This window comes from Callithrix jacchus, chromosome X, assembly GCF_049354715.1.
Source record: "Callithrix jacchus isolate 240 chromosome X, calJac240_pri, whole genome shotgun sequence".
NCBI classification, from domain to species: domain Eukaryota; kingdom Metazoa; phylum Chordata; class Mammalia; order Primates; family Cebidae; genus Callithrix; species Callithrix jacchus.
The window spans coordinates 42450188-42476938 of record NC_133524.1 but is presented as its reverse complement, the minus strand read 5'-3'; the positions used below and the strand labels follow the sequence as shown (position 1 = coordinate 42476938).

At 39.9% G+C, this 26751-nt stretch overlaps 1 protein-coding gene across 37 annotated transcripts in view; it reads left to right on the top strand.

Annotated features, from left to right (window-relative positions):
• Nucleotides 1-26751, top strand: part of CASK (calcium/calmodulin dependent serine protein kinase) — a 437686-nt gene that overhangs the window by 311162 nt on the left and 99773 nt on the right. For 19 of the 37 annotated variants that reach the window (XM_078364095.1, XM_078364094.1, XM_002762805.6 and 16 more), the window contains exons 8-10: nucleotides 420-542; nucleotides 14411-14494; nucleotides 22257-22356. In XM_078364095.1, coding sequence (XP_078220221.1) covers nucleotides 420-542; nucleotides 14411-14494; nucleotides 22257-22356 — 307 coding nt within the window. Of the gene's footprint in view, nucleotides 1-419; nucleotides 543-14410; nucleotides 14495-22256; nucleotides 22357-26630; nucleotides 26649-26751 lie in introns of all 37 variants that reach the window. The other 18 variants (XM_002762804.7, XM_008989170.5, XM_078364086.1 and 15 more) reach the window with 1 other exon arrangement.

Here is a 26751-nt window from a genome sequence, read left to right as displayed (position 1 = left end):
TCACAATTATTGCTAACCTCAATTTTTAGAAACATATTTTTTAAATATTTCTTTTAAATTTTTAAGCTTTATTTTAGTCCTTTCTGGATTAATGTATTCTAGTCTCCCTAGCCAAGGATCTAAAGATAGAAACTGGAATAATGAACATTCTGGTCTTCAGTTATTGAATATATTAACATTTACGTAACAAGAATATGTGTATGGAATATTTACTGACACAAATTCTTATGTAGTAAAGAACAACAATGAAAGAATGGCATTTGTCCTTTCTTCCTCAGAATGCACGCCTTTAGAATCAAATTTCTGTTCTTTGCTCTCAGAATTGTATTCACATTGAAGCAGTATAGGAATATTAAATAACAGTGAATGTTAATATCTCACTTAAGATAACTATGTAGTTTTCCTTTCCTCTTCCTCAGATGAATCCAAGGCAGTGGAGCCATATCTCTGAAAGTGCCAAAGACCTAGTACGTCGCATGCTGATGCTGGATCCAGCTGAAAGGATCACCGTTTATGAAGCACTGAATCACCCATGGCTTAAGGTACATGAGCATTCACAGGTTACCTTCTATACTTTGTCTGAACACTTCCAGTGACAGGAATGCATTGCTCTATGAGATGGTCCTTTTCAGTGACAGGAATGCATTGCTCTATGAGGTGGTCCTTTTTACCTTTTTTTTTTCTGAGTATTTTTCATTAGTTGTTTTCATCTTGTTTGCTGTTCCTGCACATCATTTGTGAACATCTGAATAGAACACATACCATTTGAGTGTCATGCAGCTATCAGAGGGTAAAAAAGAGGATTAAGACAAAATACATCAGGGGAAGGCCTCTGTGTTCTCTGACAGCATGTTTCCAAGATACGCAACACCAACAACTGAAATAATACCATGTTATAATAAATTAATTATCTTTATTTTGGGTGTGCTTTATAGCATTAACTATTTTTCAATAGATACTAGATATGAATTTACTGTCTTAGGAAAACAGCAGTTTTTTGTTTTTTAACACAAGGTTTGACACCATAGCCCAGGCTGGAATGCAGTGGCACCACCTCTACTCACTGCAACCTCTGCTCCTGTGCTCAAGTGAACCTCCCACTTTAACCTCCCCAGTAGCTGGGACCACAGGCATGCAGTACAACACCTGGCTAATTTTTGTATTTTTTGTAGAGATGGGGTTTTACTATGTTACCCAGGCTTATCTCAAACTCCTATACCCAAGCAATCTGCCTGCCTCAGCCTCCCAAAGTGCTGGGATTACAGGCATGAGTCACTGCACCCAGCCAAAAGGCAGATTTTAAAAGTTTGTTTTATAGCCCATCTTGCCAGTGAGTATTAAGGAAAATTATAACTTGGGACAGTAATGAAACAGTACCTTTACACACACACACACACACACACACACACACACACATACACTTTAAGTTCTGGGATACATGTGCAGAATGTGCAGGTTTGTTGCATAGGTATACACATGCCATGGTGGTTTGCTGCACCCATCAACCCGTCAGAAACAGTACTTCTTGATTAAGACATTATATAGCCCAATAATTCCAGGAAATTTTCACTTTAGAGGTTAGAAAACTAATGCTTGGAGAGGTTAAAAATTTGCACTAAGTCACAGAAGTTGTCAGTGGTGGAACCAGGATTCTAATTCAGCCTGCCGCTACCCTTTCATTTGTCCACTAGATCCTATCCCTTTTTATTTGACCACATTGACCCAATAACTTCCTCCCTTCATGCATCATCAGAGTTCTCTCTCCATTGGATCTAACATGCTATAGTTTATTTGTATTATACTCACATATATAAAGACATATACCTTCTCCTGACCCTATAATCCCCTCCAGCTTTTGCCCCTATTCTTTGCTTCCCTTGACAGCAGTTCCTGGAAAGAGTTGTATAGACCGCTCACATTCTTTAGTTTCCCATTTCTTTCTCATGAACCCAATCTAGTCAATATCACAACCTTATTTATTCCACTAAAACAGCTATTGTCAAGTCACTACTGACCTTCATGTTAGTAAGTCCAGTGTTCAAATCCCAGGCCTTGTCCTTGGCCTGTCAGCAACATTTGACATCCATCCTTCTGTGACAGTCTTCTCTAGACTTCCGGGACACCTGCTCTCTTGGTTATCATACCTCTCTGGCTGCTCCTTCTCAGATCCTGCTGATTCTTCCTCACCTCCCCTCTCCCACCTCTTCACACTGGAATCCCATAGGCCTCTGTCCTTGCTCCTCCTCTTTTTCTCTATTGAAGCTGAAAAAACTCAAACTGCTCTCACACCACACAGCAACAATCAATACAGAAGACTTCTGTGACCAGATATGTGGAGATTTCTCCCCACAAACAAACAAGCAGTCAACTCTGTAGCAGACTACAGCTGGGTATCCTCCCAACTAAATTCAAACACTATCTGCCTGGAGATAGCATCCCACAGATTGAGGGCTCAGTCGTACAACAACCCTCCCCTCTTGAGACACCAGTCATAAGTCCAGGCCACTGAAACTTCTGCCAGCCAACTACAAATTGGGGACCCCATAGCCCCTTCCTCTTTGGAGTTGGTTAATTTGCTGCAGCAGCTCACAGAATTCAGGGAAACATTTACTTATGTTTATCAGTTTGTTACATAGGATATTACAAAGCATATAGATAAAGAGATGCACAGGACAAGTTATAGGAGAGGAGGGAAGCAGAGTTTCCATACCCTCCCCAGGCATAGCACCTTCCAGGAACCTCCATGTGTACAGCTATTCAAAAGCTCCCCAAATCCTGTCCTTTTGGGGTTTTATGGAGGCTTTATTACTGTAGGCATGGTTGATTAAACATAGGCAATTGGTGATCAACTTAACCTTTGGTACCTCTCCCCACCCCGAGATCAAAGGATGGGGCTGAAAGTTCCAACCCTCTAATCCTGCCTGGATCTCTGTGTCCCCATCCTGAAGCTGCCTAGGGGCCGCCAGCCATCAGACATCTTTAGAGTTTCTAAGGCTTTTAGGAGTTGCATGCCAGGAAGTGAGCTAGAGGACCAAATATATATTTCACAGTATACTTCTGGTCTTCAAACCTGGATTCCTTACATTAAAAGAATATAAGCCAACATGGTGAAACCCCATCTCTACTAAAAATGCAAAAATTAGCTGGGCGTGGTGGCAGGTGCCTGTAATCCTAGCTATTTGGGAGGCTGAGCCAGGAGAAATGCTTGAACCCAGGAGGCAGAGGTTGCAGTGAGCCAAAATTGCACCATTGCACTCAAGCATGGGCAACAGGAGCAAAACTCTGTCTCAAAAAAAAAAAAAAAAGAAAGAAAGAAATATAAAAGAATATATAACTCAAAAGACACTGCCACATTACTAGAATGTCATTCAAGCATTAATAATTAGTTCAGTCCACCGTCATATTGTATGAATAGCTCTCCCAGGGCGAGGCCACTCAGCTTTGCAGGTTTTCCATTGATCTTGTCAGATTCTAAAAGCAGGAATGGTCTTGGTTTCACCCTTTCAGACATCTGATATAATTGAGCTAAGAGACAGTATCCTTTCTTGCTCTGAGTCTCTTTCAAGGTATTATTGGAATGTAATAATGGATTTCCCTGAATTCATAACCCATTTATTTATTCCTTTACTCTCAGCTGTTAATTTTTTCCTCACTTTACTAATAACCATTGGAAGAGACATTAGAATCAACATGGTGCTGGTCTAAATGGGAGGCAGCAGTACTAGTCTACTAATTACCTCCTCCTCAGCCCACTCCCATGCAGAGAGGCTAAGATTACCTAGGTGCCAAGTTAGTAGGCCATTTTTACCACCAGGCAATATAGCTGCATTCACAATTAACCCATTTTGCGCAACCCACCCCCATCAGGTCCTTAGGAATTCTGACACAAGGTTTAAAAACATAGTTAGAATTTCTTGTTTAGGAATCATCCCTGCTTCTACCACTGGTAGTTATGGCTCTGGTCCTATAACCACTGTATAAGGAGGGGTGAGGGGAGTTTAGGTAATATGGGAAAGAATGAAAGAAAAAAGTATAGTCATTATATCAGATACTCCCCTCTTGGCAAGAATTGCATACTCATACCAGCATCCTCCACCACCCCATCTTCCCCAGAGCAATCAGAAAAACAAAAGAATAGTGGGCACACTCCTTTAGCCCCACTCATGTTGAGTGTAAGTACACACTGGTAAAAGCAAGTAAGCCAGCCCTTCATGCTTTCATCTCCCCGTTTTAGACAACCAATGTTTTCATTGCCCGTTTTACTCTCTATCAAACTATTTCTGAGAAGAATGTCTCTGCCCACTGCTGGAACATTATGGGATGTACCGTGTGTTCTTTGGCCTGAAGAAGTGTTCAGCTCTCCAAATCTATGCAGTATCTTCTGTTCTGGTTTTTTATGGCATTCTCATCATTCACATCTTCCACTGGGCGAGCGAAGCCTAGTCCAGATTCAGTGTCTATTCCTGTCAAGACCCATTTGTTGCCTCCCAGGGCTGCCAACATCAGCCTCACTTGCCAGCTTGTTCAGGGCCTTCCCACCAGGAAATCTGCCCCATAGCCATTGGCAGTGTCTGTCTCTTTTGCTGGCTGACAGAATAGTTCTAATTGGCATTTTGTGCTTTAGATAATGCAAAAGAAACCTGTCTAGATGCAGCCCATCTCTGCACTGTTGCAGTACCCATTTATCCACTCATTTCATGAACCCAGGTGGCAACCTCAAGGGAGCATACAGGGTTCTCTGCTTGTCAATGTCAATCATATTCTGAACCCAGAAAGAGGCTCTTCTGATGGGTATCAACATATTCTACTTATTGCACCAGTCATAATTATCCAATTCCATAAAACATTTACATAAAGGAGACATAACTTATTTCTGTAAATCCTGTTTAAACAGTACAAATCTGATATTCCTATTAACCCTTACTTTTACCCTTTTCTTAAAAAAGGCATTGAGTCCCCAACAGGGGGTTAAACCAAGAGACCTTGCCCCCTGTGTCAATCTTTGTCTTGATTAACCTGCCTCAACATAACCTCAAGTAATTGTTGGTCAGCTTTCTCACTGTAATCTCTGCCTTCTGACTTTTTCAGTTTCTCGAAACTGAGGTGAATACAGCAAACCTGTTTGGAACCCCTTAACATTGGGAGAGAAGAAGCTCGCTACCAGCCTTTCATAGTATTATATTGAGATCTTTGTTTTAACCCCATCAATTTCCACCTTATTCATCCCATTTCTTTTTTGTTTGTTTGTTTCTTTGTTTGTTTTTGTTTTTGTTTTTGAAGCAGAGTCTTGCTCTGTTGCCCAGGTTGCAGTGCAATGGCGCGATCTCAGCTCACTGCAACCTCCGCCTTTCAGGTTCAAGCAATTCTCCTGCCTCATCCTCCCAAGTAGCTGGGATTATAGGTGCCCGCCACCATGCCTGGCTAATTTTTTTTGTATTTTTAGTAGATATGGGGTTTCACTATGTTTGCCAGGATGGTCTCGAACTCCTGACCTCAGGTGATCCACCTCCCTCGGCCTCCCAAAGCACTGGGATTACTGGTGTGAGCCACTGCACGGGACCCTATTCATCCCATTTCTTAATAGCCCTCTAAAGATTCCACCCTGCTGGGATGACTCCTGTGATTCTCCTCTTTCTTTTTTCTTTTTTTTTTTTTTTTTTGAGACGGAGTTTCACTCTGTCGCCAGGTTGGAGTGCAGTGGCGCGATCTCGGCTCACTGCAACCTCCGCCTCCCAGGTTCAAGCAATTGTCCTACCTCAGCCTCCTGAATAGCTAGGATTACAGGCACCCACCACACCAGCTAATTTTTGTATTTTTAGTAGAGATGGGGTTTCACCATGTTGGCCAAGCTGGTGTCAAACTCCTGACCTCAGGCAATCCACCCATCTCAGCCTCCCAAAGTGCTGGGATTACAGGCATGAGCCACCATGCCTGGCTTCCTTTTTTTCTTAGTTTCACCCAATCAATGTTTTATTCATTCACCTTATTTCTTAATAATCATTTAAACTTTCCACCTTCCTGGGATGAGTCCTGTGGCTCTCCCCGCTGCCTTTCCCCAGTCTCTTATTGATTACGCTCATGTTTTCATTGGTGTCCATACAAAAGGGGCCCTCTTAGCCATAGCATTTACTTCACAAGTATAATGGATGTATTCAGTGAGTGAATATCCCAGTCATCATAAAGCCAATCCCACAAGGCCTGCATAGGAACCAAATAAGCTGCTTCACCTGGGGTACTCCACTTGGCATTTATAGGTAGAGTTGGATAGTCTCTACCTTCTCAGGGTTAAAGAGACCTTACAGTGGCTTTTATTCCATTCACTAGGCTGACTATTCCCTTGGGAATAACTTCCTGTGTGTCTGGATTACATTGTGCCCATTATGATTGTTCAGTAGTGAGCTGTGGATTCTGCATCAGTTCAAACATGCCTGTCCACTCTGCAGCATTTAAAACCAAATAAACTGCCCTAGATGAATAACTCTCACACTCTATTTTAGTAAAGGATTTTCAGTAAACTGATGATACCAATCTATGAAATGAGATAATTTCTTCACACTCTACCCCCTGGTTTCAATAGTTTCTTGGTTTTGCCTTTCCCTCACATCAATTACCTTCGTGGTAATCATAGGTCATAGAGGTACTGTCATCCCTGAATAATTTTTCCTTTGGGGGTCAGCATGGAGGCTAGTAGCCTGGACTCAGACAGACTGAAATCTGGTCTAGCATCATGGCCTGACCCAGCACTTGTTTCATTTCATTCAGCTATTACAGACAACCACCACTAAGGGACTGAATATTTTGCCTTTTTCTTACTAGTTTGCATATCCTATGCATCCAGTGAACCAACTCCCTGAGTTGGATCCATCTGTAAATTCTACTGGTAACTTTTACGTTTAGTAATTAATTGCAGCACAGTTGCAGCCCCAAACCATGGGAGACCATATAGCCTACCCAGGAATCAAAGGTTCCTCATCTCCCACCCTTCCATTCTTTCTCTTCACAAACCACATATTTCTGTGAACCAGGGCCATTCTAGCAAACCCTACTTCACTGACACTAACTGAAGGTGGAAAAACTCAGAACTGTTTTCCTCTGCTCTTGCACCATACAGCAACAATCGACACACAATACTTCTTTCACCAAATGTGTGGGGGTTCCCTCCCATTAAGAAGCAAGTAATCAATCCTGCTGCTGGATATTCTCTAATTCAATTCTGACACTAAAGCATCACATCTCATAGGTTAAGGGCTCAGTCCCCAAGGCCTCCCCTTCCCACCCTTTCTGATACCAGTCACAAGTCCAGGCTGCTAGAACATCAAACTGACTGGCTACAAATCAGAGATCCTACACTCCCTCTTTCGGTTCAGTTAATTAGATTAGCTCACAGAGGTCAGGGAAACACTTTTACCAGTGTGTTATATAGAAAATTACAGAGGATACAGATGAAGAGATGCATTGATGGAGGTATAGGGTAGAGTGGGGAGCTTCCATGCCCTGTGTAGATTCACCACCCTCAAGGAACCGCCACAAGTACAGCTATCTAGAAAACCTGAACCCTATCTTTTTGGGTTTCTATGGAGCTTTCATTACCATTGGCCATTGGTGATCAACTCAACATTTAGCCCCTCTCCCCTCCCTGGAGGTTGGGGATGGAGCCAAAAGTCCCAACCCTCTCATCCCTCCTTGGTCTTTCCTGTGACCAGCCCTCGTCCTGAAACTGCCTAGGGGCTGCCAGTCATCAGCCAATCATTAGCATACAAAAAGATATCCCTTACACCATTCTAAGGATTTTGTAGACCAAATACACATTTTACAATATCACATCGATGTACACTCCTGGCCCTTGGAGAGCTCATCTAGTTTTGAAGGCTTTGAATACTATATGTACAACAATGACTCCTGAATCCAGGCCTCTCCCCCTAAGTATGCTTTCTTAATTCTCTGTACAGTTAGGTTTCCTGATAGTTGGCTCTTGTTACCCCTTCCTTCCTGCTGTCCCTTCCTACTCCTTTCCCATCATATCAGCCTCCTTGCTGTGATTCAGAGCAGGCACATTTCACCTCAGCTCCTTTGTATGACCCTTTCCTAGAATACTCTTCCCTGGGATATCATGGCTTGTTCCCTCACCATCTTCAGGTCTTTGCTTAGGTATCAGCATCTTGGTAAGACCTTCCCTGACCACCCTATTTAAAATGTGGAGGAAGGAATGCTACCAGGATTCCCTATTCCCCTTCCCCTGCATTATTTTTCTCCATGGCATCTGTCACCCTAAGACATACCTATGTGTTACTTATATGTTTTTTATCTGTCTACCTTATAAAATATAAGCTGCATAAATGTAGGAATTTTTGGCTCTTGACTCTTGGTTCACTTCTGTCTAAGCACCCAGAATGTTTCTGGCATGCAGTAGGTGCTCAGTAAATATTGATGATTTAATCAGTGAATACATATTCATTGTATTATACCATGCTACTTCCCCAGATTATGCAAAACAATAAAATACATAAAAACACAGATGAATTATGTATCTTAAAGTGATGACATGGAATAGTATTACAGAATAATTTTGAGGTTTCAGTGGATCTTGATTCTCCTTAAGAATATTACTTCTCAGCCTGGGCAACATAGGGAGATCCTGTCTCTACAAAAATAAAATAAAATAAAAAATTAGCCAAGTTTGGTGGTGCACACCTGTAGTTCCAGCTACTGAGGAGCCGGAGGTGGGAGGACTGCTACTTCTCAAATATGCATTCACCCCTCTGATAATCAGTACTAGTTATTCCTGATTTCCCCCGGAAAAGAGTAGGTGAACAATTTTTTGACACTGTCTTCGTGGTTTTGTTTTGGTTTGGTTTGGTTTTTTGCCTTCCCAGATATATAATGAACAGTTTAGAGGGAATTCCTATTTCTCCTTTACTTTTCTCACTTTTTCCATAACAGGATCTTTTGTTCATTTGAAGCTAGTTTAAATGCCAAATAACAATGAAAATGGCAGCCATTTTAGTCATTTTTCAGATCTCTTAGAAGATAGTTTAACATTATACAGTACCTACCTACAGTGGCTTTCAAAGCTTATCTTGGCTAATAACATATTTATTTTTGGAAACCTTTGTTCCTGCCAATGATTATAGTTCTTGTTCTAAGTAATCTGAGCTTAATACATAATAAACTTTTAGCACGAGGAAGACAAAAAATGTTAGTAACTTAAATCAAAAGTTTAATATGGCTCTTTGAGCTGAGTATCACATGCCATGTCTAAATGACAGTTTAACTTCATGGCTTATTTGTCATCTGAATATGGAAAAACTTAATTAGAATGTTGTCTAGCTGGTAAGAGCAAGCTTATGTTATATTTCAATACTCGTCTGTGTGTATTTGTAAATCATTACTGTGGATGTAAGAGGTATTATTTTAGAATGGCTGAAATTTAAATATGAATTTCTAAATTAATATTACATTATCATTAGTGACAGGAGGTACTATTTAATCCAGATAAAACAGCCTGGCCAACATGGTAAAACCCCATCTCTACTAAAAATACAAAAATTAGCTGGGTGTGATAGCCAGCACCTGTAATCCCAGCTACTCAGGAGGCTGAGGCTCGAGAACAGCTTGAACCAGGAAGGCAAAGGTTGCAGTGAGCCAAGATCATACCACTGCACTCCAGCCTGGGTGACAACAGTGAGTCTCTGTCTAAAAAAAAAAAAAAGACAAGAGATACCTTAACAGACTTTTTTTAATCTTGTGATCTTACTAGCTTAGAAAATAATTGATATCATAATTGAAGCATAATTTTATTTTTTTTAAATATACATTTTGACTCTCTTCTTACCTCTCTTTCCACATCACCTTAGTGAATAGTGAGCAGGAAAGGTGTTCACTAGAAATAGAGTTCACAGTCAGATATGTAGTAAACTCCCCAATCTGTTGGAAAGAAAATGACATAGCCAGGCTATAAAATTGATTTGTCAGATGTTACTAATATAACACAAAGACACAGAAAGGGTCTATCCTGCAGGGACATCTGCTCATTCCTTTGGCTAAAGAAAGTGGCCTTTTACAGGGGCTTATTTTGTCTACACTCCTAGTTCTTGGAGTTTCCAGGTCACAGGCTGATCTCACTCACACCCAGCCAAACTATGATAGGAAGAAAAAAAAATCCAGCGATACCTCAAGTCCTGGGATCCCTACTTTCTTTTCTCCACTTTTCAGAGTCTTCTGTTCATTGCTTTATATATTGTATCCAGAGTTAGTGTAATTAGCAGACCCATAAGGTGAAATTTGCATATTCTGTCTCGATATTTCACCTTTGAATCATCAATTTCCTTGTTATAACTCTGACTAAAACACTAGACTTCGAGGAAAAGTGTTTGTTCTGTTGAATAGGGAATGTTTTAAAAAATAAGCTCCAGGGCCTATCTGTTGCTGTAGAATCCAGGCCTGACATGCATCCTTCACTTCAAGCTGCCTGTCCCAGTCTTCTCCATTTCAGTTGGTTCTTACACTGAAAACCCTAGTGTTGTCCTTTACTCCTCTTTCTCTCACACCTCACATCCAGTCTGTCAGAAAAATGTTTTCTCTATCTGCAGAATTGAGAACTTCTGTTCTTTGAAAGACACTGTTAAGAGAATGAAGAAAGAAGCCACAAACTGGGAGTAAACATTTGCAAAGAATGTATCTGATAAAGCACATATTTGCAATTTGTAAAGAATTCTCAAACTCAATAATGACAAAGCATACAAACCAATTCAAAATGAGAAAAGATTTGAAAAGACACTTCAACAAAGAAGATATATAGATGGCAAATAAGCACAGGCAAAGATGTTTATCATTAGTCATTAGGGAAATGCAAATTAATACCACAATAAGATACCTGTACACATGTGTTAGAGTGGCTAAAATCATAAAGACTGACCATACCAATTATTGGCAAGAATATAGAACAACAGGAACTCATACACTGTTAGTAGGAATGTGAAATGGTGCAACCACTTTGGAAACAGTTTGGCAGTTTCTTAAAAGTTAAACATACTCCTATCATATAGCCCAGTCATTCTACTCCTTAGTATTTACCTAAGAAAAATTAAACATATCTTCATACAAAGATATTAATGTTCACAGCAACTTTATGTGTAGTAGCCAAAAAATGGAAACAACTCAGGGTCCATCAGCAGGTGAAAGGATAAACAAATTATGGTACATGTATACAATGGAATACCACTCAGCATTAAAAAGGAATTAACTATTGATACATGCAACAACATGGAAAGATTCAAAATCATTATGGTATGTGAAAGAAGCTGGACAATAATGAGCACATACTATGTGATTCAGTTTATATAAAATTCTAGAAAATGCAAACTAAGTGACAGGAATAGATCAGTGGCTGACTGGGGATGGGGTTGGGGACTACAAAAGAATATGAAGATGCTTTTGAGCATGATAGATGTATTTATTATCTTGATCGTGGTAATGGTTTTAGGGTATAGATATATGTCAAACCTTACCAAATTGCACATTTTAAGCATGTACAGTTTATTGTATTTATACCTCAGTAAAGCTTTTTGGAGAAAACAAAAGTATATATATTCAGAGTCTCTCTCTCTCTCTCTCTCTCTCGCTCTCTTTCTCTCTCCCTTTTTATTATTTTTAACTGGTTTCATCCACCATCATCTTTCACCTGGATTACTGCAAAAGCCTCGTAACTAGTCTTCCCACTTTTTTTTTAACCCTCATCTTCCAATCTATTCTCAGCACAACCACTAATGTTTTTTTAAAGTTGAGGGTTCAAAATTTACCTGTTAGTTTCCTAATTGCTCTGACTTGGACATCTTGTAGTATCTTGAATAAAAGAGAGAGAAAAAATAAAAATCACCTATTGAATACAGTGTTCACTATTTGGGTGATGGGTACACTAGAAGCCCAAACCTCACTATTATGCAATATATCCATATAGCAAAGCTCCATATGTAATACCAGAATCTGTAAAAATAAAGTCAGATCATGTCACTCTAGCTCAAGACCCTCCACTGGCTTCCTCTCCTACTCAGAATAAAAGCCAAAAGCAGGCGGGGCGCGGTGGCTCACGCCATATAATCCCAGCACTTTGGTAGGCCGCGGTGGGTGGATCACAAGGTCAAGAGATCGAGATCATCCTGGTCAACAAGGTGAAACCCCGTCTCTACTAAAAATACAAAAATTAGCTGGGTGTGGTGGTGTACGCCTGTAGTCCCAGCTACTCGAGAGGCTGAGGCAGGAGAATTGCTTGAAACCAGGAGGCAGAGGTTGCGGTGAGCCGAGATTGTGCCATTGCACTCCAGCCTGGGTAACAACAGTGAAACTCCGTCTCAAAAAAAAAAAAAAAAAAAGCCAAAAGCTCGCATGACCTACCCCAGCCTTATCATCTCTCTGATCTCATCCACTATTCTCCTTGAGCCCCTCACATCACTTCACACACATTGGTCTCCTGGCTACTTCTTGAAAATTCCAGACACACTCCCGCCCTTGGGCCTTTACATTGGTTATTTTCTGTGCCTAGACCACTCCCTTGCCTCTTCTAAATGTCACTTTCTCAAATGGGCCTACTCTGACCACCCAATTTTGTTTTTGTTTTTAGAGATGGGATCATGCTCTGTTGCCCAGGCTGGAGTGCAGTGGCAGTTGGGGCTCACTGCAGCCCTAACCTCATGGGTTGAAGCAAACCTCAGCCTCCCGAGTAGCTGGGACAGGTGCTCACTAGATCTTGAACTCCTGGCCTCAAGTGATCCTCCCACCACAGCCTCCCAAAGTGCTGGGATTACAGGCATTAGCCACCATACTCACCCTGTTTTAGATTTCAGTGTACCCGATACCTCTTACCCTGATTTACTTTTTTGCCTTATTCCATAGTACTTTTGACATACTCTATAATTTACCTTTTTTGTGTTTTCTCGTCTTGTTGCCCTAGAATATGATTTACATGAGGGCTGGAATCTTCGTTGGTTTTACTTGTGTATGCCAAATGTATAGGACAATACCTGACATGTAATCGGCTCTCAAAATATTTATGAAATTAATGAGTACTTATAGCATATGAATCCCCACGATACATTGGCAAATTAGAGTAGGACCAAAGTGGGGAGAACAGTAAGAAGAGGTTTAAAATATACATGAGGGGCCAGGCATGGTGGCTAACACCTGCAATCCCAGCACCTAGGGAAGCCAAGGTGGAAGGACCCCACTTGAGTCCAGGAGTTCAAGACCAGCCTGGGCAACATGGCGAAACCCTGTCTCTACAAAAAATATAAAAATTAGCCAGACATGGTGGCACATGCCTATAGTCCCAACTACTTGGGAGGCTGAGGTGGAAGAATTGCCTGAGCCTGGGAGGTCAAAGCTGTGGTGAGCCAGGATCTCACCACTGCACTCCAGCCTGGGTGACAGAATGAGACTCTGTCTCTAAAAATATATAAATAATGGGGGATTCATTTATTTTTGAGACAGGGTCTCACACCGTCACGCAAGCTGCAATGCAGTGGCGAGATCCTACCTCACCACAGCCTCAACCTCCCAGGCTCCAACGATCCTCCTGCCTCAGCTTCCTAAAGTGCTGGGATTACAGGGGAGCCACCACATTTGGCTTGCAGTGAACTATGATCAGATCACTACACCCCAGCCTGGGCAACAGAGGAAGACCCTGTCTCCAAAAAAAAAAAAGTTTGTCCTAGTTAGAAGAGTCTATAATTTTTATAGTCCATGACAGTATAGAATGCAGAATTCATTGTGAAATTGATTTTTCAAATGCTTGTTTTACCTGACCAATCATATCAAAGGTAACTTGGGGCCAGGCACAGTGGCTTATACCTGTAACCCCAGCAGTCTGAGAGGCCAAGACGGAAGGATCGCTTGAGCTCAGGAATTTGAGACCAACCTCGGCAACATAGCAATACTCCTTCTCTATTAAAAAAAAAATTAGCCAGGCATGATGCACTTATATTCCAACTATTCAGGAGGCTAAGGTGGGAGGATCACTTTGAGCCCAGGAGTTTGAGGCTGCAGTGAGGTATAATTGTGCCACTGCACTCCAGCCCGGGCAACAGAGTGAAATCTTGCCTCAAAAAAAAAGAAAATTAACAGTGCCTTTATAATCATTACGATTTGTTATTTTAGCTGCATAGCCATATATATGAAATTTATGTGACCTATTATTTCAGCCCTTTATTGCTGAAAATTAAATATTATTTTATTACTATCAGTTTAACCTTAATGTCTCTCATTTCAGATTGCTTACCAATATCATGGAATAAAATCTGCAATCTAAAATTCAATCCAAGTTTTATATTTAAGAATTTTAGCTTTATTATTTGTTTTAGATGAAGCTTCTGCACTTTTTTAATGGTTATATATGTTCACTGTCTTTCATCTTACATAGGAGCGGGATCGTTATGCCTACAAGATTCATCTTCCAGAAACAGTAGAGCAGCTGAGGAAGTTCAATGCAAGGAGGAAACTAAAGGTAAATTAAACAAATCACAAAAAAGCCAAACAGATATAGTTAATGATAATGTTTTTATTCTGTTTTGGTGCCCATAAATACGTACTAATGCTGGCCATTGTTTTTGTTATGGCTAAATTCTCATTTCTAAAAATTATCACTTCAGTAAGATTTTGGCTTTTTAAGTTATTTAAGGTACTATGTCAGTATGAGTCTAAACAATAAATTATAATAAATAGATTAGTTATATTTTAGATTTGTCTTAAATTTATAGCAGAGATATAATTACATTATTATTGAATATGAATCTAGACCATGTTTTTTCAAACGTAAATATTTTGACAAACGTGTGTTTAGTTCAATGGAAATAACTTTGAATTAGAATTGGAACTAGGATTGAACAACTATCAGAAAGCAGTAAATAAAACCTTTCACCACCTTGATCTACTAGAAAATATTTTCAGCTCAGATCACTTTTCTCACCTTCTTTATTCTTCCTAGGTGTCTTTCTCCCTCTTACCACTCTCCCTATCCTCCACCTCACAAAAAAAAAAAAAAAAGAAAACAAAATTGATAGTCACCCCATATGGGAAGTCCATTTGACTTTGAAAGGTTCTGAAAAAGACCAAACATAAAACAATGGAGTCTTTTCAGCACTGAGAGAGAAAATGCTATGAGAGAGCGTCCTCTATCTAATTCCCCAGAGTAACAAAGGAAAATTGAGTATCTTCACTTCTTAAAATTAATTTATGTTCGACTTACTTTTGATACTGAAAAATGTTAACTGTTCTCTAAGTCATTGATTGGATAGTAGTCTTCCTTAGTCACATGACTCCTGCCAACTATAAAACTTCTTAAGTATTTTCAGATATGTTATAAATTCTAATAATATTATTAATTTATTAGTGAACCCCTGAAGTTAGTAAATTGTTATGCATAACTCCAAACTTATAAAAACATTTATATGAATTTTGAGGAAACTATTAGGCCACAATATTATCCTATAGAGCTGAAACTCTAACATGGTACCCACTAGCCACATGCAGCTATTTAAATGTGAATTAATTAAAACTAAATAAAATTAAAAGGTCAGTTTCCTAGTCACACTAGCACATTTCAAGTGCTCAATAACCACATTTAGCTAGTTGCTACTATATCGGACAGCACAGATGTAGGACATTTCCATCATTACAGAAGGTTCTATTCAACAGTGCTACTACAGAACAAGGGAAATACTAACATATCATTGTTGGTGTTGATTATTCCCATTTTAGCCTTTCTCCTCATTAATTTTGCAGTCAAAGTTTCAAACTGAGCCTTCTCCATTTGCTTTAAAAATCCTTGGCCAAAATACTTATTAATGATAAGCCATTATTGAGATGGTACCCAAAGAAGTTTCCAAGACTTTTATTCTTTTTGCCTTGATATCCACCTAAACCTGTGTAGCCTGCAAATAAAAAACTCTTTTATTATCCAGAGTGAAATTTGGTCAACTGTTTGTGAAGTTAGTTTCCTCCCCAAAGAAACTATTATTAGTCTTTGTTCTCAACTCTTCTAAAAAGTCCTTCTAAACCTAATGCTTCTTTGGCCTCATGTGACATTACACTGTATGGGGTTGAGCCTTTCATTGCCCAAGTACACGCATTTCACCAGAGGGCCTGGGCTTGCCCCATGACAAGAAACACATGTTGTACTTCTCCCAGGGCCACAAAATCAGACGTGGGCCTAAAATAGCCAAAGTGGTGACTAAGATTTATTTGGACAGGACCAAGCTGTCACAGCAGAGAGGGGTCATGCGGATTTACCACATCCCTTTACAGGGCTATTTAAAGTTTTAAGACCCACCAAACAACCTAGGACTAGGAACATCAGCAGGATCATTAGTGAATGTGTTCGACTTCTGGTAAGGCTGCATTCTTTTGAGTAGTTCAGCCACCTTGTTAAAACATGTTACACCTACCATCCTCAAAGAACTAATTCTCATTCTGCCTCTTCAGTGAACTTCTAGAACAGAGATTGCAACTTCTTTGGCTTTCAGAGTCTACTACACACTTTATTTTCATACAACTAGGCCCTCATCCTATCCACACACTATTCCTAACCTCCTCAATGGTGGGTGACTGTTTAATGTGTAATGAATGACTCCCTTCGAAGTGATTAAAAGGGAGTTCACAGAAAGCAGTAGAAAATTACTTTTGTGGCCAAGCACAGTGGCTCACACCTGTAATCCCAGGACTTCTGGAGATCAAGGCAGGCAAATTGCTTGAACTCAGGAGTTCAAGACCAGCCTTGGCACCGTGGTGAAACTCCGTCTCTACAAAATATACAAAAATGAACCGGGTGTGGTGGCCCCACGTGCCTGTAATCCCAGCTACTTGGGGGCCTGAGACAAGAGGATTGCTTGAGCCTGGGAGGTGGAGGTTACAGTGAGCCAAGATTGTGCCAGGATTGCACCACTGCACTTCAGCCTGGGTGACAAAGTAAGACCCTGTCTCAAAAAAAAAAGAAAATTACTTTGGTAATTTAGTCATGATGGAATGATGATGGAAAATATATTTTCCCCATTTTGGTTATTACACATTTCATGTGTCATGTTTTTCTTCCTAATTCATACTAAGCTCTGGAATTATAAATACTTCAGTTAAAAAAAAAATCCTCTGGATAATAATACTTTAATAAACTACATAGTTCTAAGCACAGAACTGAATATGAGTATCATATTTTCTCAAACTGAATATTAGGATACATGAGACAGGCTACATGATCTCCAGGCTGTGTGGAAAATCTGTGCTCTGTGGTCTGGGGCTCTTAAGTGGGCACACCTGTACTCTAACACTGGATGTCACCTACTGAAGGAGGTACTGAGGAAAATGGTAACTGTGTGTATCCAAGCATGTCTATCCAGAGAAGAGACTCAGGAGGAAATGTATTCTGAGGTCTTCCCCATTGCTTCTTCAATTATTTCTATCCTAGAAAGCAAATTCCCCATAGTAAAGTATGTTGAAGAAATTCTATGCAAATAGAAGCAATATTCTATATTTGGGTAAGTTTATTGCAGTTCATTTAAGAAATGGTGAGTTGAGTCCATGTAATTCAATTAAGGGGATACAATCATTTATTATATATACAGAAAGCAAGGGAGCTTTCTAGTAACTTTCTACAATTTTTCTTTCTTAATTTTTTTTTTTGTGACAGAGTCTTACTCCATTGCCCAGGATGGAGTGCAGTGGTACAATCTCGGCTCACTGAAACCTCCACCTCCCAGGTTCAAGCAATTCTCCTGCCTCAGCCTCCCAAGTAGCTGGGGCTACAGGTGCCCAACACCACACCCAGCTAATTTTTGTATTTTTAGCAGAGACGGGATTTCACCATGTTGGCCAGGCAGGCTGGTCTTGTACGCCTGACCTCAAGTGATCCACCCACCTCGGCCCCCCAAAGTGCTGAGATTACTGGCATAAGCCACTGCATCTAGCCTTTATTAATTTTACAAATTGCAAAAGTATTCTCTGACTTACTGATTGGTCTCTTGTATCCCTGAACTGTGCATAACTAGGACAGGTTTGTATAAGAATGCCATTTTCTAGTACTGTATTGAGCTCTACAGTAGTAAATAGCCATATGTAACTACTTACATTTCAATTTTAATAAATTAACATTAAATTAAAATTTTGTTGCTCTATTGCACTAGCCACCCTTCAAATGCTCAATACCACATGGGGCTGATAGCTACTGTATTGGACAGCACAGGTTTAGAACATTTCCTTCATCACAGATAGTTCTATTGTACAGTATTGCTATGGAGTCTTGGTACCTCCAGGGTAATGCTTATACCTAAGCAGCACTTTTTGACAGGTCAACCAGGAAGCTTTAATAGATACTTTTTGACAATCTTCTTTCTGTTAATTCAACAAAAACTAACTTAAAGATTTACCAAAGACCTTTGTGCCTTAATGAAATCCAGCATTTACATACAGTCTTCTCTGTAGTAAGGGTTTGTACAAAGGCAATAAGCTGAGATAACAATCGTGGGCTTCAGCTAATGAGAACATTAAATCTGGTATCCAAAAGGTAACCTGTGAGCCTGAACAACATAAGGAGACCCCGGCTCTACAAAAAAATTAGGGAGTACCAAAAAGAGAGTACTGGTTTTTTGGCTTTTGTCTTCAAGTCAGCAATACTTCTTTGTTCAGCTCTTGTGTTCCTCAGTAACTTTTTTGCCTTCTTAAGTGCATTCAGTAGTTTAATTTAGCAGAAATCTAACCTAACCAGTTTCTTGTTTTCCATTTCCTTAAATGCCAGACAGAATCATCTAGCCAGAAGCATTCCATTTTGATGTTTGACATGTTGACATTTCAAGAAAACTGTAATTATGATTAAGAATTCTTTCTAGTTCTTAACTACAAATTAAAAACTTGTAGTACTCTTTTTCTCTGAATTTATAATCTACCTTCTCCTTTCTAAGTTAATTTGCTTGATAGAAAATTACAACTTTAATATTATTTATCTTAACAGATTGTGAATAGTCTAACTCAAAAGTATTATGTTTCACCCTTTAAAGATACTAAATTATATCTTCTAAATTAAAACAGATAGAAAACTTCTTTGTCAAGGGTTTAATAAACCAGAAAGTTTGAAGAACGACTTGTATAATATCTGATTTTTTTATTGTTGTACCCACATGCTCTTCAATAGCAATAATGTAGTACAGGGGTTGGCAAACTATGACCTGGGGGTCAAATCCAACCCACTGCCTATTTTTGTATATAAAGTTTTATTGGAACACAGCAAAGTACATTACTTTGCATATTGTCTATGGCTGCTTTCACACTACAGTGGTAGAATTGAGTAGTTGCAAAAGAGACCATATGACCTTCAGAGCCTAAAATATTTACTGTCTGGTTATTTACAGAAAAAAATTGCTGACCCCTAGTATAGTAGAAATCCTTGAACTGGGGAGAGTAGTCAGTGGATGTCAATTTTGTCTACTCTTCATTGTGTCTCTAAGTTGACAGACACCTTAACAGGTTGCTAGGCCTCTCTGAACCTCAGTTTTCTCATCTGCAAAATGAGTCTCTTAGAATGAAGAATCTCTAAGGTTGATTCTCAAACTCTAATAAAATTCTTTTAATCCATGACCTATTTCAGAACTATGTTACTGTTTTACGTAATGGCTTGAATTGAGTATATAAACTACCTATCCACTGGGTTCAGACAACTAAATATTAGGAGGGGCGCCATGGCTTACACCTATAATCCCAGCACTTTGGGAGGCTGAGGCCAGAAGAGTGCCCAAGCCCCAGAGTTTAAGACCAGCCTGGGCAACATAGTGAGACTCAGTTTCTATTATTGAAAAAACAAAACAAAACAAAATACGTAAATAAAACTGCTAGTCATAAGACAGATAAATTTAAAACTTACTACTATTGTTTCAAAAGCATTTACATCTCAGGGCCTTTTTTTTTTTTTTTTTGACATGGAGTCTCACTCTGTCACCCAGGCTGGAGTGCAGTGGCACATTCTCAGCTCACTGCAACTCGGACTTCCGGGTTCAAGCAATTCTCTGCCTCAGCCTCCCAAGTAGCTAGGATTACAGATGTGCATGACCATGCCCAGCTAATTTTTGTATTTTTAGTAGAGACGAATTTTGCCATATTGGCGAGGCTGGTCTCAAACTCCTGACCAAGTGATCCGCCCACCTTAGCCTCTCAAAGTGCTGGGTGTGAGCCACCACTCCCGGCCTCAGGGCTCTTTTAAATAGTGTTTTCTTAGTAATGTAAGTATTTATTATACATCTTTGACTATAGTAGTAGCTACAACAAGTCTTGAAACATATAACTAACATCTTAAGAAATACAGTTGTACTTCATGTAGAATAAAAATAAAGCATCTCTGAAAGTCTAGTTTCAGTGTGTGGGAAACGTGATTAGATATATAAAAATTCCATTCCCACCCAACTTTAAGGAAACATGTATAATATGTAAAGTGAGATAAGTTTCTGTAGAAAGAACTCAATATTCACTACTGTTTTTTCAACATGGTCACTATAATTCTGCATAAGAACCTCTCATGCAGTAACTTTAGACTTTGGGAAATTTCAAAAGTTTTACTGGAATGTTAGCATCAATATCACTTCTCTCTTTTTGCTCTTCCCTTTCTACAGTTAAGTAAACTTTGTGGAAATATATTTTATTAATGTTTTCTGGCTAGGCGCAGTGGCTCACACCTGTAATCCCAGCACTTTGGGAGGCCGAGGCAGGTGGATCGCTTGAGCACAGGAGTTCAAGACCAGCCTAGGCAACATGGTGAAACCCCATCTCTACAAAAAAATAGGAAAATTAGCCAGGCATGGTGCATATGCCTATAGTTCCAGCTACTTGGGAGGCTGATATGGGAGGATCACTTGAGGCTAAGAGGTTGAGGCTGCAGTGTGCCAAGATTGTGCCACTGTGCTCCAGCCTGGGCAACAGAGTAAGACCCTGTCTCAAATAACAATAATAATAATAATGTTCTTCTGTATTTATTAACAAATACCAAACACACACAAGTTTTATATTTCCAGAAAAATTCAAGAGTTAATATTTAAAATTTAGACTTAGACTACTTAGGTGATTTGATAAACTACCTAAATCAGTGATTCTACATAGACCAGCAAAAACCTGTAGTCGTGTTCTAGTTCTTTATTAGTAGAGTTAGTAATGATTTGCACTTACAAAATGCCTTACAATTTGCAAAGCACTTTCATGAATACGTTGTGACTTTTGCCAATCCTGTGAGATAAGTCTGTTTTAATCTTCTTTACAGATAAGAAAGCCTAGAGAGGTTAAATGATTTACTTCCAAATACCAGATGTTCTCATTTATAAGTGGGAGCTAAGCTACGGGTGCACAGAGGCATGCAGAGTGGTGTAATGGACACTAGAGACTCAGAATGGGGCAGGGTGGAGGGGCAAGGGATAGAAAATCACCTGTTGAGTACACTGTACACTACTCAGATGACAGGGTCACTGAAAGCCCACACTTCACTACTGTACCATTTATCCACGTAACCAAAAACCACTTGAACTCCTAAAGCTGTAAATAAAAAATAAAATAAATAAATATGATTTACTGAAGTAGTAACTCCCAGCCTTCTTCCACTCAACAGTCCTGAGGGATGACTTGCCTTCAAATGGCAGTAATTTCCAACTAGTAATCAGGGGAGGCTATGCACATGGCTTGAAAGAGTCATATGTAGTTGATTCTGCTGTGTGACCTGATGGAGAATTACTATATAAAAGTAACATATTGTCCTTGTTAAAAACAAAAAGAGGGAAAAAAGGTTTTAAAAAGAAAAATGACTCATAATCCTACCACCCAGAGATAATTAATGCTATTAACATTCTGGTGTATACTCAGTCTTTTATATGCATATTAACTTTTTTTTCCCCAAAAGTGAGATTATAATATACATTGATTTTAAACCTTTTTCATGTAAGTAATCATAGACATCTTTTCACTCCACTAAACACCCTTTACAGCATCATTTTATAATAATTGCAGAATATTCCATTGTGTGGTACATGTTTGAATTCAAGATATAAGTGGTTTTATATACTTCTACAATTCCCAATTAGTGTTATTCTGGTATATGCATATGTAATTTATTTAAAGGAATCTGAAATAATTTAAAAGCTCTCTCTTCTAATCACTTAATGGATAATCCTTAAGATAAATAATTTGTTAAATAACTTATTTATATTTGTGTATTTGTTTGAATAATCTATTTTTTTATCTCTTTGCTTTAGGGCGCAGTACTAGCCGCTGTGTCAAGTCACAAATTCAACTCATTCTACGGGGATCCCCCTGAAGAGTTACCAGATTTCTCTGAAGACCCTACCTCCTCAGGTAATTGGATAATTCACTTATTTATCTGTGTGAGTAATTTGGTATTTACATCCATTCTCTTCCATTGTGAATAAACTTTTTCTGTGCATTTAGTTAAATCCTCCAATGGATTCTAAGGAAGTTTGTCAGCAACCAAATCCTGTCTACATGCGTCTGGTTCCTTTTCTTTTTAATACCAAAATTGCATTTTCCTGTGGCTCCAAAACCAACATTTCACTTTTCTTTCTTTTTACCTCAGTAATACTTCTTCCCCTTTCCACACTCTAGACCCAGCATTGCACTCCATCCAATCCAAAATCCTAGTCAGTCTTTTGGGATCTTTCTGATTACCTTCTCTCTCAACAAAAACTTCTGATGTAAGCTTTTTCCCAGATCAATTGTATTAGATCAGACTGTGGGGTAGCACTGCTTTAAATGGAATCTTTCAGTGTAGAGCTGTCTTGTGAATTAACTCTTGAAACAATTATCAAATTCTTCTTTCTCTATAAAAATCTATAACACAGCCAGGCATGGTGGCTCATGCCTGTAATCCCAGCATTTTGGGAGGCTGAGGTGGGTGGATCACTTGAGGCCAGGAGTTCGAGACCAGCCTGGCCAACATGGCAAAACCCTATCTCTGCAAAAATACAAAAAAAAAAATTAGCCGGGCGTGGTGGCATGCACCTGTAGTCCCAGCTGCTTGGGAGGCTGAGGCAGGGGAATCACTTTAACTTGGGAGGCAGAGGTTTCAGTGATCCGAGATCATGCCACTGCACTTCAACCTGGGCAATTATGCGAGACTCTGTCTCAAAGGAAAAACAAATCTATAACACATGCATACAAGTATCCAAGCGGAAGAACATAAAAGAGTTATTTGTTTTGATGAACTCTATATAGGTACTCCTGAAAAACCATGCCAGTGTTCACAAAATTATTTTATAAGCCAGTGCAGTGGTGTGTGCCTGTGGTTGTAGCTACTTAGGAGGCTGAGGCACCCAGCTCAGGAGGATCACCTGAGCCCAGGAGTTTGAGGATGCAGTGAGCTATGATCACATCACTGCTCTCCAACCTGGACAACAAAATGAGACCTCACCTCTTAAAAATTAAGAGATAAAAAATTTAAAAACCAAAACCGTTTTATAAAATGCTCAGATTTACATCTTACAGTGTGATATTCTCAAGGATCATTTACTAAAAACCCATAGGATCCATTTACATGTAAATGGGTGTGTGTGATTTAAATTTTTATTTATGTGTTTTTTATTTACTTAACTCCTTAATCATGTGTCCTCTAGCCTCAGCTTTTTTCTTTCTTTCGTTAGAGTCACTCCATATTTGTAATATTTGACTTTGTGCTGCCTTTGATTTTTGTACTCTTGGACTGGCTTCATCAATATTCCTATATTACCATTGGGACTAGGGCCCCAAGCCCTTCCTAGAGCATGAGGTATTTGTCCCACAGTTAGCAATACAGGAAGAATGTGAGTGTGCTAATGCTTCTTCCCTGTTGGGACCATGAGCATCTGTCAGTATTTATGCTTCTCCTCTCCTCTCTTTATACATGTGTGTGCGCCTACACATTCACATACACACACACAGAATTTCTTACCAATTGATATGTGCTTATACCTTGTGCAAAATGACAAGATCTTGAGGTGATGGATACCCCATTTACCATGATATGATCATTACGTATTGTATGCCCATATCAAAATATCTCATACCCCATAAATATATACTATGTACCCACAAAAATTTTAAACTTTTTAAAAATGACAAGATCAAGATTCTAGCAGCTAAACAGTTCCTCATTTTGACCTTTACTAATTGGGATATGACTCTTCCTCTTTTGAGTAAAGGTAATTTCCAAAATCATTCAGAAATAGGAATCTTAGAGAAGAGACTCTGGGCCAGGCACGGTGACTCAGGCCTGTAATCCCAGCACTTTGGGAGGCTGAGGCAGGTGGATTGCCTGAGCTCAGGAGTTCAAGACCAGCCTGGGCAAGCGGCGTACACCTGTAGTCCCAGCTACTCAGGAGGCTGAGGCAGGAGAATTGCAAGAACCCGGGAGGCAGAGGTTGCAGTGAGCCAAGATCTTGCCACTGCACTCCAGGCTGGGCAACAGAGCGAGACTGCATCTCAAAAAAGAAAAGGAAAGAGACTCTTTGAGGAAAAAGCCTTGCCATTTTTCTCAATATATTTAGGATAAATCTCTTTGAGATTTTAGTTCAAGATCTCTAATACCATTTTAATCTTTAGAAATGGGGCTAAAGGCTGGTCATGATGGTTCATGCGTATAATTCCAACACTTTGGGATGCCGAGGCGGGTGGGTCATTTGAGCCCAGGGGTTGAAGACCAGCCTGGGCAGCATAGCTAGACCCTGTATCTACAAAATAAAAAAAAAGTTAGTCAGGCCAGGTGTAGTGACTCACGCCTGTAATCCTAACACTTTGGGAGGCTGAGACGGATGGATCCCTTAAGCTCACGAGTTTCAGACCAGCCTGGGCAACATGACAAAACCCACATCTACCAAAAATACAAAAATTAGCCAGGTGTGGTGGCATGTGCCTGTTTGTCCCAGCTACTTAGGAGGCTAAGATGGGAGGATTGTTTGAGCCTATGAGGTAAAGGTTGCAGTGAGCCAAGATGGCGCCACTGCATTCCAGCCTAGGTGGCAGAGCCAGACCCTTTCCCCACAACAACAACACAAAAAAATTAGCCAGGTGTGGTGGCACACACGTATAGTCCTACCTTCTTGGGAGGCTGAGGCAGGAGATCACTTGAGCCCAGGAGTTTGAGGCTACAGTGAGCTATGATTTTGCCAGTGTACTCCAGCCTAGACAACAGAACAAGACTCTGTCTCAAAAGAAAAAAAAAAGAAAGGAGCCAGCCATGGTGGCTCATGCCTGTAATCCCAACAGTTTCAGAAGCCAAGGCAGGAGGATTGCTTGAGCCTAAGAGTTTGAGACCAGCCTGGGCAACATAGGCAGACCCCCCCTCTACAAAAAGTCAAAATATTAGCTGAGCATAGTAGCACATACCTGTGGTCCCAACTACTAGGGAGGCTGAGGTGGGAGCATCACTTGAGCCCAAGAGATCAAGGCTTCAGTAATCTGTGAGTACATCACTGCACTCAAGCCTGGATGACATGTCAAAACTCTGTCTCAAAAAAAGAAAAGGGGTTGGGCACGGTGGCTCATGGCTGTAATTGCAGCACTTTAGGAGGCCAAGGCAGGTGGATCACTGGAGGTCAGGAGTTTGAGACCAGCCTGGCCGACATGGTGAAACCCGCATGTCTACTAAAAATATAAAAATTAGCCAGGCATAATGGCATGCCCCTATAATACAGCTACTTGGGAGGCTGAGGCAGGAGAATCACTTGAACCCAGGACACGGAGGTTGCAGTGAGCTGAGATCATGCCACAGCATTCCAGCCTGGGCGACAGAGTAAGACTCCATCTCGAAAAAAAAAGTGGGGGGGGAAGGAAAATGAAAAGTAATACTCTATGCATTTAGGAAAATATGAATATTTAAAATAATTTAAAAACTAATTTGCTAATTTGTCATCTAATAAGAAGTCAAACATGTTTAGATATATTGTTTACAACATAAAACAATTTTTCTATAAATGATAATTTTCTATTTTGATTATTGAAATTCATACAGTATATATTTACTAGAATTCATTTAATCTTATAATAAACTGTATATTGCTTTGTTACTTAATAATTCAAGGTGGGGCTGGGCACGGTGGCTCACACCTATAATCCCAGCAATTTGGGAGGTAAAGGTAGGTGGATCACTTGAGATCAGGAGTTCCAGACTAGCCTGGCCAAGATGGCAAAATCCTGTCTCTACTGAAAATACAAAAATTAGATGGGTGTAGTGGCATGTGCCTGTAGTCATAGCTATTGGGAGGGGAGGGAGCACGGCTGAGGTAGGAGGATCATTTGAGCCCAGGAGGCAGAAGTTGCAGTGAGCTGAGATTATGCCACTGTACTCCAACCTGGGTGGCAGAGTGAGACCTCATCTCAAAAAAAAAAAAAAATTCAAAGTGGAGATATTCTTTTCTCATATTTCAAATCAAATAATTCAGAATCAGAACCCAATGTTTGATGTCTGAAATCCCAAACAGTTCCAGTGATTGTACTCATGGAACATGAGGGCTCACTTTGGGGTCGTCTGGGGGACCATGCTTCTGGTGGCTCATGTAGTGGGCCCAACTGCGGCTTGATAACCTGCTTGTTCTAAAATCATACTGTTTGTTGTTTGTCCATATGCTGCCTTCCTCTAGGACTTCTAGCAGCAGAAAGTAGGTATCCCTTTGTTTTCCTTTAAGGTGTATCTTTTATGCAAAAGTGTTTGGCTTTGCATGGTTTATAATCAGCTTGACTTTTTCCTTGGCTGTTTGTGTT